At 54.0% G+C, this 12496-nt stretch overlaps 3 protein-coding genes across 3 annotated transcripts; 2 read left to right on the top strand and 1 right to left on the bottom strand.

Annotated features, from left to right (window-relative positions):
• On the top strand, window positions 1–1999 carry OVOL3 (ovo like zinc finger 3). Its single transcript, XM_036833019.1, has 4 exons — window positions 1–94; window positions 169–233; window positions 995–1196; window positions 1722–1999. The coding sequence occupies exons 1-4, from the start codon at window positions 1–3 to the stop codon at window positions 1967–1969; spliced, it is 609 nt and encodes a 202-aa protein (XP_036688914.1). The 3' UTR covers window positions 1970–1999.
• POLR2I (RNA polymerase II subunit I) lies at window positions 1981–3657 on the bottom strand. Its single transcript, XM_036833038.1, has 6 exons — window positions 3138–3657; window positions 3006–3060; window positions 2640–2713; window positions 2478–2552; window positions 2319–2370; window positions 1981–2087 (listed from the first exon to the last, which is right to left on the bottom strand). The coding sequence occupies exons 1-6, from the start codon at window positions 3194–3196 to the stop codon at window positions 2025–2027; spliced, it is 378 nt and encodes a 125-aa protein (XP_036688933.1). The 5' UTR covers window positions 3197–3657; the 3' UTR covers window positions 1981–2024.
• A 123-nt stretch (window positions 3658–3780) lies between these two features.
• TBCB (tubulin folding cofactor B) lies at window positions 3781–12008 on the top strand. The gene is made up of 6 exons (XM_036833005.1): window positions 3781–3999; window positions 4377–4520; window positions 7921–8017; window positions 8767–8955; window positions 11504–11576; window positions 11732–12008. Exons 1-6 carry the CDS (start codon window positions 3886–3888, stop codon window positions 11844–11846), a joined length of 732 nt encoding a protein of 243 aa, XP_036688900.1. The 5' UTR covers window positions 3781–3885; the 3' UTR covers window positions 11847–12008.
• The last annotated feature ends 488 nt before the right edge of the window (window positions 12009–12496 follow it).

Raw genomic sequence — 12496 nt, 5'->3', positions numbered from 1 at the left:
ATGCCCCGTGCCTTCCTGGTCAGGAGTCGGCGTCCACAGCCACCCGACTGGGGCCACCTGCCTGACCACCTCCGGGGAGATGCCTATGTCCCAGGTGGGCCCCTCACTGGGCCTAGAGGTGAGGGGCAGGGGAGACACAAAGCATCACCATCTGGCTTCTCTCCTCAGACTGCAGCAGCCTGGGGGGGCCACCGGCACACCAGTCTTCTGGCCTCGGGGACTCTTGGGCAGCGGTGAGTGTGCAGCTGGCCCACAAGACCCTGCTCAGTTTCACCCCTGCCCGCTCTCAGCCTCAAGAGAACCTGCCTGCCCCTTACCCCCTCATGCCACTCTGGCCTCAGGACCTTTCCACTCATTGTCCTCTCTGCTGGGAATGCCTTTTCTTTCTTAGTAGTGGGCTCACTGTTAGCCTCCATCCCAAGTGCCCTTTCCCCAGCGTGGGCAGCCACAGCCCCTGCCCCCAGGGATTCTCTGCCCAGTGGGGCAGAAGAACAGGATTCAAGCCAGTAAGTGGATGGTGGTTTGCTTTATGTCAGAGAATCAGACAAGGCAACAGGAGCTGGATGGGGGATGGGGGAGGAGGTTTGGGGTCTCTCAGAAGGGATACTCAGCTGTGCGTGCAGTGGAAGAAGGAAAGCCCTAGGGAGGACTAAATGTGCTGGAGATTATTTCAGTTTTTATTGGGAGCCAGGACTGTTCTAGGCAATGTGTGTTTAGGAGTAAGACAAAAACTCACTCCTTCCTGAAGCTTATAATCTGGTGGGAGCTGCAGGTATAGATAATAAAATTAGGAAAAAAAAATATTATGTTGGAAGATGGCATGTGCTATGGAGAAATAGAAAGCAAAGTAAGGGCGATGGGGGGAGGGTGGCATGAGCACGCACAAACTGCAGTCTCCGGCCTTCCCAGACCTCCTTGGTTCCCAGTTCTAGGCGCTCCATTTGGTCCAGTGGAGGGATGGGGTGGGGTCCTAACTCCCATGTCCCTCCCACAGCCCTCCCAGGGCACTCCGACTGCCACTCCTAGGGGCCCTGGGACGCTTGGCTGCCCGCTCTGCCCCAAGGCCTTCCCGTCGCAGCGCATGCTGACCCGGCACCTCAAGTGCCACAGCCCTGCCCGCCGCCACGAGTGCCACTGCTGTGGCAAGGGCTTTCACAACACCTTTGACCTCAAGCGGCACATGAGGACTCACACGGGTAAGCAGTGGCAGGGACTGGGAAGCGCTGCTGGGGGGAGATGGAACGAACTGGAGGGAGGTGCATGGGATGTGGAGTTTCCGTGCACTTGAGTTCCGTGCACAAGCGGGGCGTGTGTTACTGGGGCAGAGACTCAGCCCTCAGGAGGCTGGGAATACCATGCACCTCAGCTCCCAGCCAATGGGTGTCGGGGTGGTGCCAGGGTGGGGGCCTGCTGAGGGATACAAAGAGAAAACAAGTACTGGTTACAGGATTCAGGTCCCATATTGAAGGGTGCAAGGGAAAGCCTCCCTCCTTCTCCTCCAGGGGAAGGAACATCCTGGTGAGGAGGGTGGGGACACACAGCTCCCATGTTTGCACGGGGCGGAGGTAGCAGACGGTGGGAAGCAGGCCGAGGTCTGGCGAACTTGGAGTAGGAAAGGGGGAATGCTCACGGAGGGTGAGGTCAGGGGGTGCTGGTCTGGGGGTGCTGGTCTGGGGGCCATTGCCCTGCCTGTCCTCTCTCCCTCTGGCCCACCTGCGCAGGGATCCGGCCATTCCGCTGCGGAGCTTGTGGGAAAGCATTCACGCAGCGCTGCTCACTAGAAGTGCATCTTGCCAACGTACACGGACAGCCGGCCAGCTACGCTTATCGTGAGCGCCGTGAGAAGTTACATGTGTGTGAGGACTGCGGCTTCACCAGCTCGAGGCCTGACGCCTACGTGCAGCACCGCGCCCTGCACTGCGCTGCTTCAGACTGGGAACCCCGTGTCCAACCCATGAGAGGGAAATAAACAGAGGAAAGGCACGCATAGAACACAGCATTTATTACACAAGAGGGAGAGTGGTTCACTCGGTCCAGCGGTGGCCGCAGTGTGGGGCCGTGCACACGTAATACAAGCGCATGGCATCCTGGCAGAAAGGATGCATGGTTAGGAAGGGTCTGGATCCACAGGGCAGGGTACAACATGAACCTCCATCCAGAGAAGCCTCACCCCAAAAGAACAGACTAGGGGGCTTTCCCCACTACTAAAGGTCCAGCTCGGGATGTCTAGAAGGGCAGGATCTCCCCAATACTGGTATCCCCACCCCCGGGAAGGACCAGGCCCCGGTCACTCCGAAAGCCTTGCTCTCACCACTCACCTCGGCCCGGGCACTGTGTGACTGGAAGAACACCGCCTCCTTGTGGCCGCACCTGAGGGGACAGTCAGCCACTCAGAGCCTGCCATACCCTTCCCTCCTCCCTTCTCCGTCTGGTGAGGATGAGCCACCTTCCCTCCCCAATACCAGCTGCGCCCTCACTTTTGGCAAGGGTGGTCTTCTGTCCGCGGCAACGTGGGGTCCTGGGACACGTCAGCGATGATCTGGGTCAGTTCGCTGAGGGAATAGAGGGTGAATAAGTATGCTTAGACCGGGCCTCCCAAGCCAACAACCCCGTCCCCGAGCTCGGGCCCTGCCACTCACTCCACTTCGTGCGTGATTTTGTTGACGTAGATGCAGCTGTTGTCGGCTTCCTGCTGGTAATCACAATTCCGGCACTGAGAGAGGGCGAGAGTGGCGGGAAGGGGGTCACAAAGAGATCCCCGATGGGACTGGGAGGGCATGGTCTTCCCCCGAGGGGATGACTAGGGGATGGAGTCTTGAGGTTGGGATCATTGGGTGTAATCGAGAATCACCTCGCGGATGGGCAAGACGAGAAAGTCGGGTTCACTAGGGGGACAGTTGGGAGGCTAGACCAGGACGGGGCGGCACTGGGAGTAGGGCCGGGCCACGTTGGGAACCTGTGGGCCGGTCACGGAACACCGGGGCGCCCGGCTGGCTCGCGCTCACCGCGTACAGCAGAATGCGGTTCTCCTTGTCCTCCTTGGGGTAAAGCATGTTGTTACTGTGGGGAGGGGGAGGTCAGAGGTCAGTACTGGGGCCACTACTTGCTCCCCTTCCACAGTGCTGGCCGGGTCTCACCATTCCTGACAGAATCGAATACCCACGAAGCCCGGCTCGTAGGTCCCATCGGGTTCCATGGCGACTCACTGCCCGCCTAGCCTTCAGCGCTTGCTCCGCCGCGCGACAGGTCGCGGGAAGGGTCAGATCTCTTAGCTTCGCCAGAAGAGGGGAGGAGCTGTGTACATGTAATGGCTCCCAGCGGCTTTGTGCTCGCTGATGTGAGCTGAGGTTTGATTAATTACTTGCTTCAATCTTTTGATATCCTAGAATATGGCTTCCAACTTCTGGGCCTTTCTTCCCCAGTTTACAGAATAGTGTGGTACGAGAACCGGGAAAAATGATGCGTCACGTAACCCGCAAAGTGCTGAGTGTAAATGGAGAGGCCTCGGCCCTTTGCAGGTTGAAGCCCAGTGCACATGCGCGAGTTTACCCTTCGCGGACAGGGGTAGCTCTTGCCAGTCCTTCCTCTAGGCTTCAGCCTTCGCCCGCCAGGCCGTTTCCCGTGACGCTATTGGAAGAACTGTGCACCGTGGAAGACTTCTCAGGATTGGCTGGGGCTACCCAGGACTTCTTCCTGGCGGCGGCGAAGAGACGCAGCGATTGGCGGACACCCACCCACCCACCCCCCCCCCGGGCGGGAGAGCGTGGATTGGCCAGGTCCGGGAGCAGGGGGAGGGGCTGATATCCCAGAAGCGGCGGCGGCGGCGGCTGCGGAGCTGGTGTGAGGAGGCCGAGTGGGTTGCGGGCCCCCGCAGGGCGCGGCGAGATGGAGGTGACGGGGTTGTCGGCGCCTACAGTGAACGTTTTCATCAGCAGCTCTCTCAACAGCTTTCGCTCCCAGAAGCGGTACAGTCGCAGCCTCACCATAGCTGAGTTCAAGGTGTGGCTGTGGGGGCGGGGTCCAGAGGGGCGGGGCCAAGAAGAAATGGAGGGTCTTCACCAGCGCAGGGAAGGGGCCAGAGATAAGCCGAGGTTGCAGAGGTTCGGGACTGGACCTCAGCGGGGCGGGGCCAGAGGGAACCTGAGGTTCCAGAGAATGGGTGCGGGGCCAGAGAAAATCAGAGGTTGCAGGGAGTGGGGGCAAGACCAGAGGAGGTGGGGCCAGGGATAACCAGGTGGGTCCTAAATGGTAGGTCTCTTTTAGGAGCGAGGAAGGGGTGATGGTTATTGATACAAAGGGCGGAGTCTCAGGGCAGAGAGTGGGGCCACTGACAGCCTTGCACCTCATCCCCGCCTCCCCATCTTGTATCCCCACAGTGTAAACTACAGCTGGTTGTGGGCAGCCCTGCTTCTTGCATGGAATTGGAGCTGTATGGACCTGACGACAAGTTCTACAGCAAGCTGGATCAGGAGGATGCACTGCTGGGCTCTTACCCCGTAGATGACGGCTGTCGCATCCATGTGAGGCCGCCCTACCTGGGATCCCTTCCCTCCATTCATTTATTTATTCAATAGATGCTTGCTTTGCTTTGCGCTGTGTGATAACCAAAATAGGCCCTAACCGCATGGAGCTCCCAGTCCAGCAGGGAGAGAGACAGACCCATCACCAGACACTGGCAGCCAGATTGGTCTGGACTGGGCTGAGAAAAGCCTAGGGGACTGGAGGCATCCAGAAGAGGTGCCTGACCCCACCTCGGGGTATCATAAGGGACTTCCTGAAGTTAGGGATGCCTGAGTTGAGATCTGAAGGATGACCTAAGAGAAGAGGTGGGAGGGGCATGCCAGGCAGAGGGAACAGAGTGTGAGTTGGGTCAGGGTGAGCAAAGAGGCTCACATGTTGGGAGAAGCCAGAACACAGAGGACCTCTGCATGCATCAGCTCACATCATCCTCTCTGTCCTCAGTCTTCCCCGCCCCCCCAAAACTCTGCAGACATCCTAGCATCCCAGGTGAACTTTGCATGTGCTATTCTCTGTGCCTGAATGGTGCTTTTTTCTATGCCCACATGGCTCACTCCTTTCTTCCAGTCTTTACTTAAATGTCACCTTCCGGGTGTGAGGGCTTCATTGCCCTCAGTATAAAAGTTAAACCTCCTCCCTTTCCCACTTTCTTTGATTTTTGTCCTTCTCACTAATCACCTGTGGCATACTATGGATTTTTCTCCAATACCTGGAACAGTGCCTGGCACAGAGAGGATGCTCGGTGAAACATTGTTGAATGATGAGTTGAATGTATAAAATAATACTTGGAAAATGGCGTAATTAGCCCTATTTTGCAGAAGAGAAAACTTAGTTTCAGTACGGAATTTACTTTCCTGAAGAGAAACATAGCTAGAATTTTTACCTCAATCTGCATGGCTCCAGAAGTTAGTGTACCCAGAGAACTAGGTCTTTTTTGTTTCTTTCAATTATTCATAACTGTTCATTGAGCATCCACATTATGCCAGGGATATAGCTGTGAATCAAGTCTGAGAAGGTCTGTGTTTTAGCTCTGTCCAGTGAGTGCAGTAGGCGTTAGCTAAATATTCACAGGAACAAATGTAAAGGGTGGGTGAGATGAGGGCCATGTAGGAGGAGATCACAGAGCTGGGAGATCCTATACTGGGGAGCCTGACGCATCAATGAGATCCAGGAGGACTTCCTGGAGGAGGTGCTGCCTGAACAGAGACCTGAAGTTAACTGAAGAAGGGGAAGGCGTGCTCCAGGAGGAGGGCACAGCATGTGCAAACACTCTGAGGTGGGAGGGAGCAGAGTGGGGTACAGGGGCTGAAGAGTGACCTGTCCTGTTTTGGTGGGAAGTGGAAGCCAGGGGAGGACTCTGAGCCAGGAGAGTCCTGGTCTGACTCAGGTGTTCACAGGCTCCCTCTGACTGCGTGTGGGGAACAGACTGTGGAGGACAGAGGAGTAGGAAAACCAAGGAGGAGGCTGCTTCCATAGTCCAGTTGAGGTGATGGGTCCTGGACCATTGTGGGAGCAGGTCGGGACTGTGCTGAGCCCATAGGACTGACTTTGGACTGACCTGGGCAGTCTCAGCATTGGGATGCTGGTGGGTCAGGCAGGGCAGTGGCGTCCTCAAACAGGAGGGTTTCACACATGGATTCAGGTATAGACAGGCTGCTGACTTCTGAGGCCATACGAGGAAAGTTTCCCAGAGGTGGAGCCTCTGGAGAATTTGTATTTTTTCTAAAATTCTTTTTCTGTTTATAAATATCACCCATATTTCTTTTTTTCTTTTTTTTTTTAAATTTATTTATTTATTTTTGGCTGTGTTGGGTCTTCGTTGCTGCATGCGGCTTTCTCTAGTTATGGCGAGCGGGGGCTACTCTTCGTTGCAGTGCGCAGGCTTATTGTGGTGGTTTCTCTTGTTGCGGAGCACAGGCTTGTGCGGAGCACAGGCTCTAGGTGTGTGGGCTTCAGTAGTTGTGGCACGCGGGCTCAGTAGTTGTGGCTCGCACGCTCTAGGGCACAGGCTCAGTAGTTGTGGCGCACAGGCTTAGTTGCTCCGTGGCATGTGGGATCTTCCCGGACCAGGGCTCAAACCCGTGTCCCCTGCATTGGCAGGCGGATTCTTAACCACTGCGCCACCAGGGAAGCCCTCACCCATATTTCTTGCAGCAATGAATGACAGCAATCTCAAACTTAGAAAAACCCCTGATATAGAAAGTGGAAATTCTTAGTGATCATTAGCCAGAGATAAGGGCTATTTCTATTTTGCCCAGTGGCTCAGGCCAAACACTTTAGGGTGTTCCTCACCCCTGTCTTTCCCTCACACCCACATCTAATCTGTCCGCTGATCCATGGGCTCCACCCACAAAAATCTATCCAGAATCCAGATTCTCCCTCACTGCCCCCACCCTGGCCCAGCCTCCATCCTCTCCCTCCTGGACCATCACACAAGCCGTCTCCCTGCTCCCATCCCTGTGCCCCTCCGTCTGCTTCCCACACTCAGCTGAGGGAGCGTGTAAACACCTGTGTAAGATCAGAGCCCTCCTGGCTGATCCCTTCCCTGGCTGCATCTCATTCTAGGTAAAAGCCAAAGTCTCCAGTGATCTGTTGTGTCTCCCACTCTCCCCCTGGCTCACTCCACTGCCGCCGTGCTGGCCCTGCTGTTTCTCAAAGGGGCTAAAGACATTTCTACATCTGGAACTTTGTGCTTGTTCCTTCAGGCCTGTCTCAGACATCCCCTCCTTCCAGAAGCCTCTTTGTTGTATTTGTCTGCATAGAACCTTGTCGTCATCTGGTGTTTAATACCCATCTCTGTGCATTTGTTTCTGGTTGGCCTCCCAGCAGAATGAGCACTCCTTGAGGGCAGGGATTGATCTATTTTTGTACCGTGTCCCTAGTACCCAGCACGGGGCCCAGCTGGGTGCCTTGGAGGAGCTCAGCAGGCGATGAGTGAATAAATGTTGGGGGTGGTACAGGAAGAGATGCACCAGGCTCTGGAAGTTGGGGTCAGCCTAGGAGGGTCCCAGAGGTCCAGAGAGGATAGACACACTGCCCAGAGGGTTCATGAGCAAGGCCCAAGTTCTGCCCTTCGGTTCCAGTGTCCCGGGGCCATCAATGATGTGGATGCCAGTATGTAGGGGTCATCTGGAAGCAGATGCAGCCTCCAGGGCCTTGGATGGGTGGTGGAGAGGGAGATGGCCGTTGTAGACACCTGCTCTCACCCCTTCAGCTGGGCTCAGGGCCGGCGAGAAGGCTGGGGTAAAGGTGAGGGTAGAGGAATGTGGTTTTTCCGAGACAGGAGAGACTTAAATCTACGGAATGCTCCAACGTGCAGCCACACTCGCCCCCCCGCCCCCGCAGCATCCCAGGCCTCCCTGCCCAGACCCTGATCCCCTGACCTCCCTCCCCTCACTACAGGTCATTGACCACAGCGGTGCCCGTCTTGGGGAGTATGAGGACATGTCCAAGGTGGAGAAATACGAGCTCTCACAAGAAGCCTACGACCAGAGGCAAAGTACGGGGTGCACAAGGAGGGGGTGGGGGCCCGTGGGGGCTAGGGGAGGCGGTGGGGAGCAGACAGGATAGACGGGGACACTGAGGGCGAGTCGGTGGTGTGGGCAGTGGGGCAGGCAAGCGTGGGGGAGTCGAGGGGGCGGGGTGAGGTTGGCGTGGGGATAGACAGCTCATGGGAGAACAGTCAGGGGTGGACGGTCATGAGGTGTGAATGGAGGCTGGGGGGTGTGGCCGAGTGTGGGCAGGCAGACAGGGCCATGAGAAAGTAGAGGGGGCCTGAGAGGAAGGTCTAGGGTGTGTATGTGGGGTCAGATGTGGGGGGGGCGGTCAGGGTCACACTGGGGCACGGTGTAGGGGGCAGAGCATGGTAGAATACGTGGAACCAACAGGACAGTGAGGTGCAGGCATGTGAGGACAGATGAGAATGTGTGGTGGGGAAGATGAAGGTTTCCGGGCCTGGGTGGAGGCAAGCGTGATACTGAAGGGACGGGAGGATGGGGAACCGCGAAAGACTGCAGGCAGGCACCTTCCCTTTAGTTTTGGGATTGTGGGGAGGCCAAGGGGTCCTGGGGAGAGGCCAGGGCTGTGGTGGGAGACTTGGGGGGTTTGGGTGACAGCCCTTCAACACCCAGCACGGAAGGGTTTCCTTCGGAGTGTTGGCCCCGTGAGGGTGGCAGATTATCTCATTAGGCCAGAGGTCGACCCAGGTGGTCTCCCATGTCTGACCCTCACCCCCTACCCCACCCACAGACTCAGTCCGCTCCTTCCTGAAGCGCAACAAGCTAGGTCGATACAGTGAAGAAGAGCGGGCACAGCAGGAGGCCGAGAGCTCCCAGCGCCTTACCGAGGAGGCCCAGGCCGGTGCCATCCCCGTGGGCAGCCGCTGTGAGGTGCAGGCGCCTGGGCAGCCCCCTCGCCGGGGCACCGTCATGTATGTAGGTACGTGGCTCACCGAGGCCTCGTGTCCTGCCTTGAGGTGGGCAGTGCTGGGGACCCAGCCCTCAAGGGGATCTAGTCCAGGGAGGGAGACGGACCCAGGGGCTACCTGTGACAGCCTGGTATGTTCACGGCAGGGAGGTGGGAAGCAGAGGCCATGTGACCTGAGTTGTGACGGAGGAAGTGGAGGCCAGAGGGGTCAGTTCTGAGGTGAAAGCCTGGGGCACAGTGGTCAGAGCTGAGATGGGGAAACAGGCAGAATTGTTAGGCCTGTGATGGGGGAAGCACAGACCGAAGTGATCAGGGCACGCCCGGGCCATGGGCAAGGCTGGACTGTGCTGGGCCTCGGAGACAGGAGGGAGCAGTGTGGGGTTTTTTTGGGTTTTTTAATGACAGTTTTATTGAGATGTAACTTATATACCATAAAATTCACCCATTTAGGGAACTCCCTGGCGGTCCAGTGGTTAGGACTCCACACTATCCCTGCCAAGGGCCCACATTCAATCCCTGGTTGGGGAACTAAGATCCCGCTAGCTGCGCCACGCAGCCAGAAACAAAAATCACCCATTTAAAGGGTATCATTCATTAGCTTTTAGTTCACGGGAATCGTGCAACCATCACCACAGTCGGTTTTACATTTTCATCACCCTAAAAGGAAACCCTGTAACCATTAGCAGCTACTCCCCGTTTCTGAAACCCCAGCGCCCCCAGTCCACATAGCTGGCTACTAATCTATGTTATGTCTCTGTAGATTTGCCTATTCTGGAAGTTTCATATAAATGGAATCATATAATATATGGTCTTTTGAGACTGGCTTCTTTCACTAGAACCATAATTTCAAGGATCATCCATGTTGTAGTATGTGGCAGTATTTCATTTCTTTTTATTACCAAATAATATTGCATTGTATGCAACACCACATTTTATTTATTCATTCATCAGTTGAAGAACATTTGGGTCCTTCCCACTTTTTGGCTATTACAAATAACGTTGCTGTGAGTATCCTTGTTTAAGTTTTTGTGCGGACATGTGTTTTCATTTCTTGTACCTAGGAGTGGAATTGCTGGGTCACAGAGTAACTCTGTTTAACTTTTTGAGGAACTGCCACACTGTTTCCACAATGGCTGCACCATTTTACGTTCCCACCAGCGATGAATGAGGGCTCCAATTAATCCACGTCCTCATCAGCACTTACTATTATGTATCTTTTTGATTATAATCATTCTAGTGGGTATGAAGTGGTAGAGCATTATGGTTTTGATTTGCATTTCTGTGATGGCTAATGATACTGAGCCTCTTTTTAGATGTTTAACAGCCATTTGCATATCTTCTTTAGAGAGATGGCTTATTCAGATCTTTTGCCCATTTTTTAATTGGGCGGTTTGTCTTTTTGTTGTTGAGTGGTGTGTTAGGGCTGCCATATCAAAGTACCACACACCAGGTGGCTTAAAAAACAGAAATTTGTTTCTCACAGTTCTGGAAGCGGGAAGTCTAAGATTAAGGCTTTGGCAGGTTTGATTTCTTCTTAGGCCTCTCTCCTTGGCTTGCAGATGGCCACCCTCTCTGTGTGTCCTCACATTGTCTTTCCTCTGTGGGCTAGCACATCCCTGGAGTCTTTGTCCAGATAACCTCTTATGAGGATGTCAGTCAGCCTGGATTAGATCCCACCCTAACGGCCTTATTTTAACTTAGTTATCTCTTTAAAGGCCCTGTCTCCAAATACAGTCACATTCTCAGCTACTGGGGGTTAGGGCTTCAACATGTGAACTTGGCGGGGACACAGTACAGCCCATAACAAGTTGTAAGAGTCCTTTATATACTCTAGATACAATTCCCTTATCAAATATATGATCTGCAAATATTTTCTCCCATTCCGTGGGTTGGTTGTCTTTTTACAGTCTTGATAGTGTCCTTTGAAGCACAAACATTTTTGATTTTTATGAAGTCCAATTTTTTTTTCTTTTTTTGCTTATACATGTGGCATTATATGTAAGAGATCAATGCCTAATAGAAGGTCACAAAGATTTAAACCTGTGTTTTCTTCTAAGGGTTTTATAGTGTTACATATTACATTTAGGTCTTTGACCCATTTTGAGTTAATTTTTGGTTATGGTGTGAGGTAGGAGTCCAACTTCATTCTCTTGCATGTGGATATCTAGTTGACCCAATACGATTTGTTGGAAAGACTGTTCTCTCCTCATTGAACTGTCTTGGCACCCTTGTCAGAAATCATTTGGCCATAAGCAGTATGGGTTTTATGCTGAGCGGGATGGGCAGCTTTTGAGGAATTTGGGACAAGGCAGTGGTGCTGTTTCCCTTCGATTTTTACAGAGCGCCCTTTGACGAGGGGTGTTGAGTGAATAGGGGGTCAGGGTAGGAACAGGGAGACGAGTGAAGGGGGCTACCATATTGATGTGGGCAGGAGATGGTGGTTGTCCTGGGTGGTAGCAAGGAGTGGTTTTTGCCAGGACAGGCTTTACACTCAGTGGGCAGGTGCGAATCTGGGGTGAGCTGCTTAAGGAGGTTTCATTGGGATTTCTCCCCTGGGCAGGACTTACAGATTTCAAGCCTGGCTACTGGATCGGTGTCCGCTATGATGAGCCGCTAGGGAAAAACGATGGCAGGTAGAGATCCCCACTGTAGTGTCTGTGTGTGTGCCTGTGTGCGCGTATGTGTGCATTTATGTGTAAGTGCATGCATGTACTACTGGGGGAGCCCAGCCATGCTAGCATCTGGAGTAGGAGCCCTCTGACACTGCCTTCCCCATCATGCCCTGCAGTGTGAATGGGAAACGCTACTTTGAATGCCAGGCCAAGTACGGCGCCTTCGTCAAGCCATCCGTTGTGACAGTGGGAGACTTCCCCGAGGAGGACTACGGTTTGGACGAGATGTGATGCCCAAGGAAGGGCACACCCCCTGCTCCAGCTAACTCACCTACTTATTGCCCTTCCCTGTGTGTGTCCATGGCCCTCTCCCCATGACCCTGTTTTTATTTTATTCACTTGACCCTCGCCATTGACTTTGAGACACATGTATTAAATTTGCTGCAAACCTGGGAAGTGTTTGGAAGACTCAGTGATTATAGGGGGGGCTGGGGACAGCTGGGTAGGTGAGGGGAGGGAGAGGGGATACCCCATGTTTTTAAGGAATATGTATATACAACTCAAAACTTGTTCCTATTTCATTGGCCAGAATTCTGTCTCATGGCCACTTGTAGTTGCAAAGGTGGCTGGGAAATGTAGTTTTTATACTGGGTGGCCATTTCCTAGCCAAATATCAGACGCTCCTGTGCTACAGAAGCTGGGGAAAAGGGATATTGGGGTCAACAAATAGTTCTACCACTGTCCCTTTAGGTGGGGGACCTGTTCACTTAATATTTAAAAGAAAGAAATTTCAAGTCTTTAGAAGTAGCATGAGGCCCCTCACAGCACTGTAGAGCTTGGCAAAGAGGTCTGTGCCCTCAGGTATGTGACGTGTGCATGCAGCCCAGGCATTCTAGGGAGCCTTTTCCACCATGTGTATGTCTGCATGTGCAGTAACCCCT

The sequence above is a fragment of the Balaenoptera musculus genome, chromosome 19 (genome assembly GCF_009873245.2).
Source record: "Balaenoptera musculus isolate JJ_BM4_2016_0621 chromosome 19, mBalMus1.pri.v3, whole genome shotgun sequence".
In the NCBI taxonomy this organism is placed as follows: domain Eukaryota; kingdom Metazoa; phylum Chordata; class Mammalia; order Artiodactyla; family Balaenopteridae; genus Balaenoptera; species Balaenoptera musculus.
The sequence above is the reverse complement of the archived record's forward strand: the minus strand, read 5'-3'. Positions and strand labels throughout refer to the sequence as shown.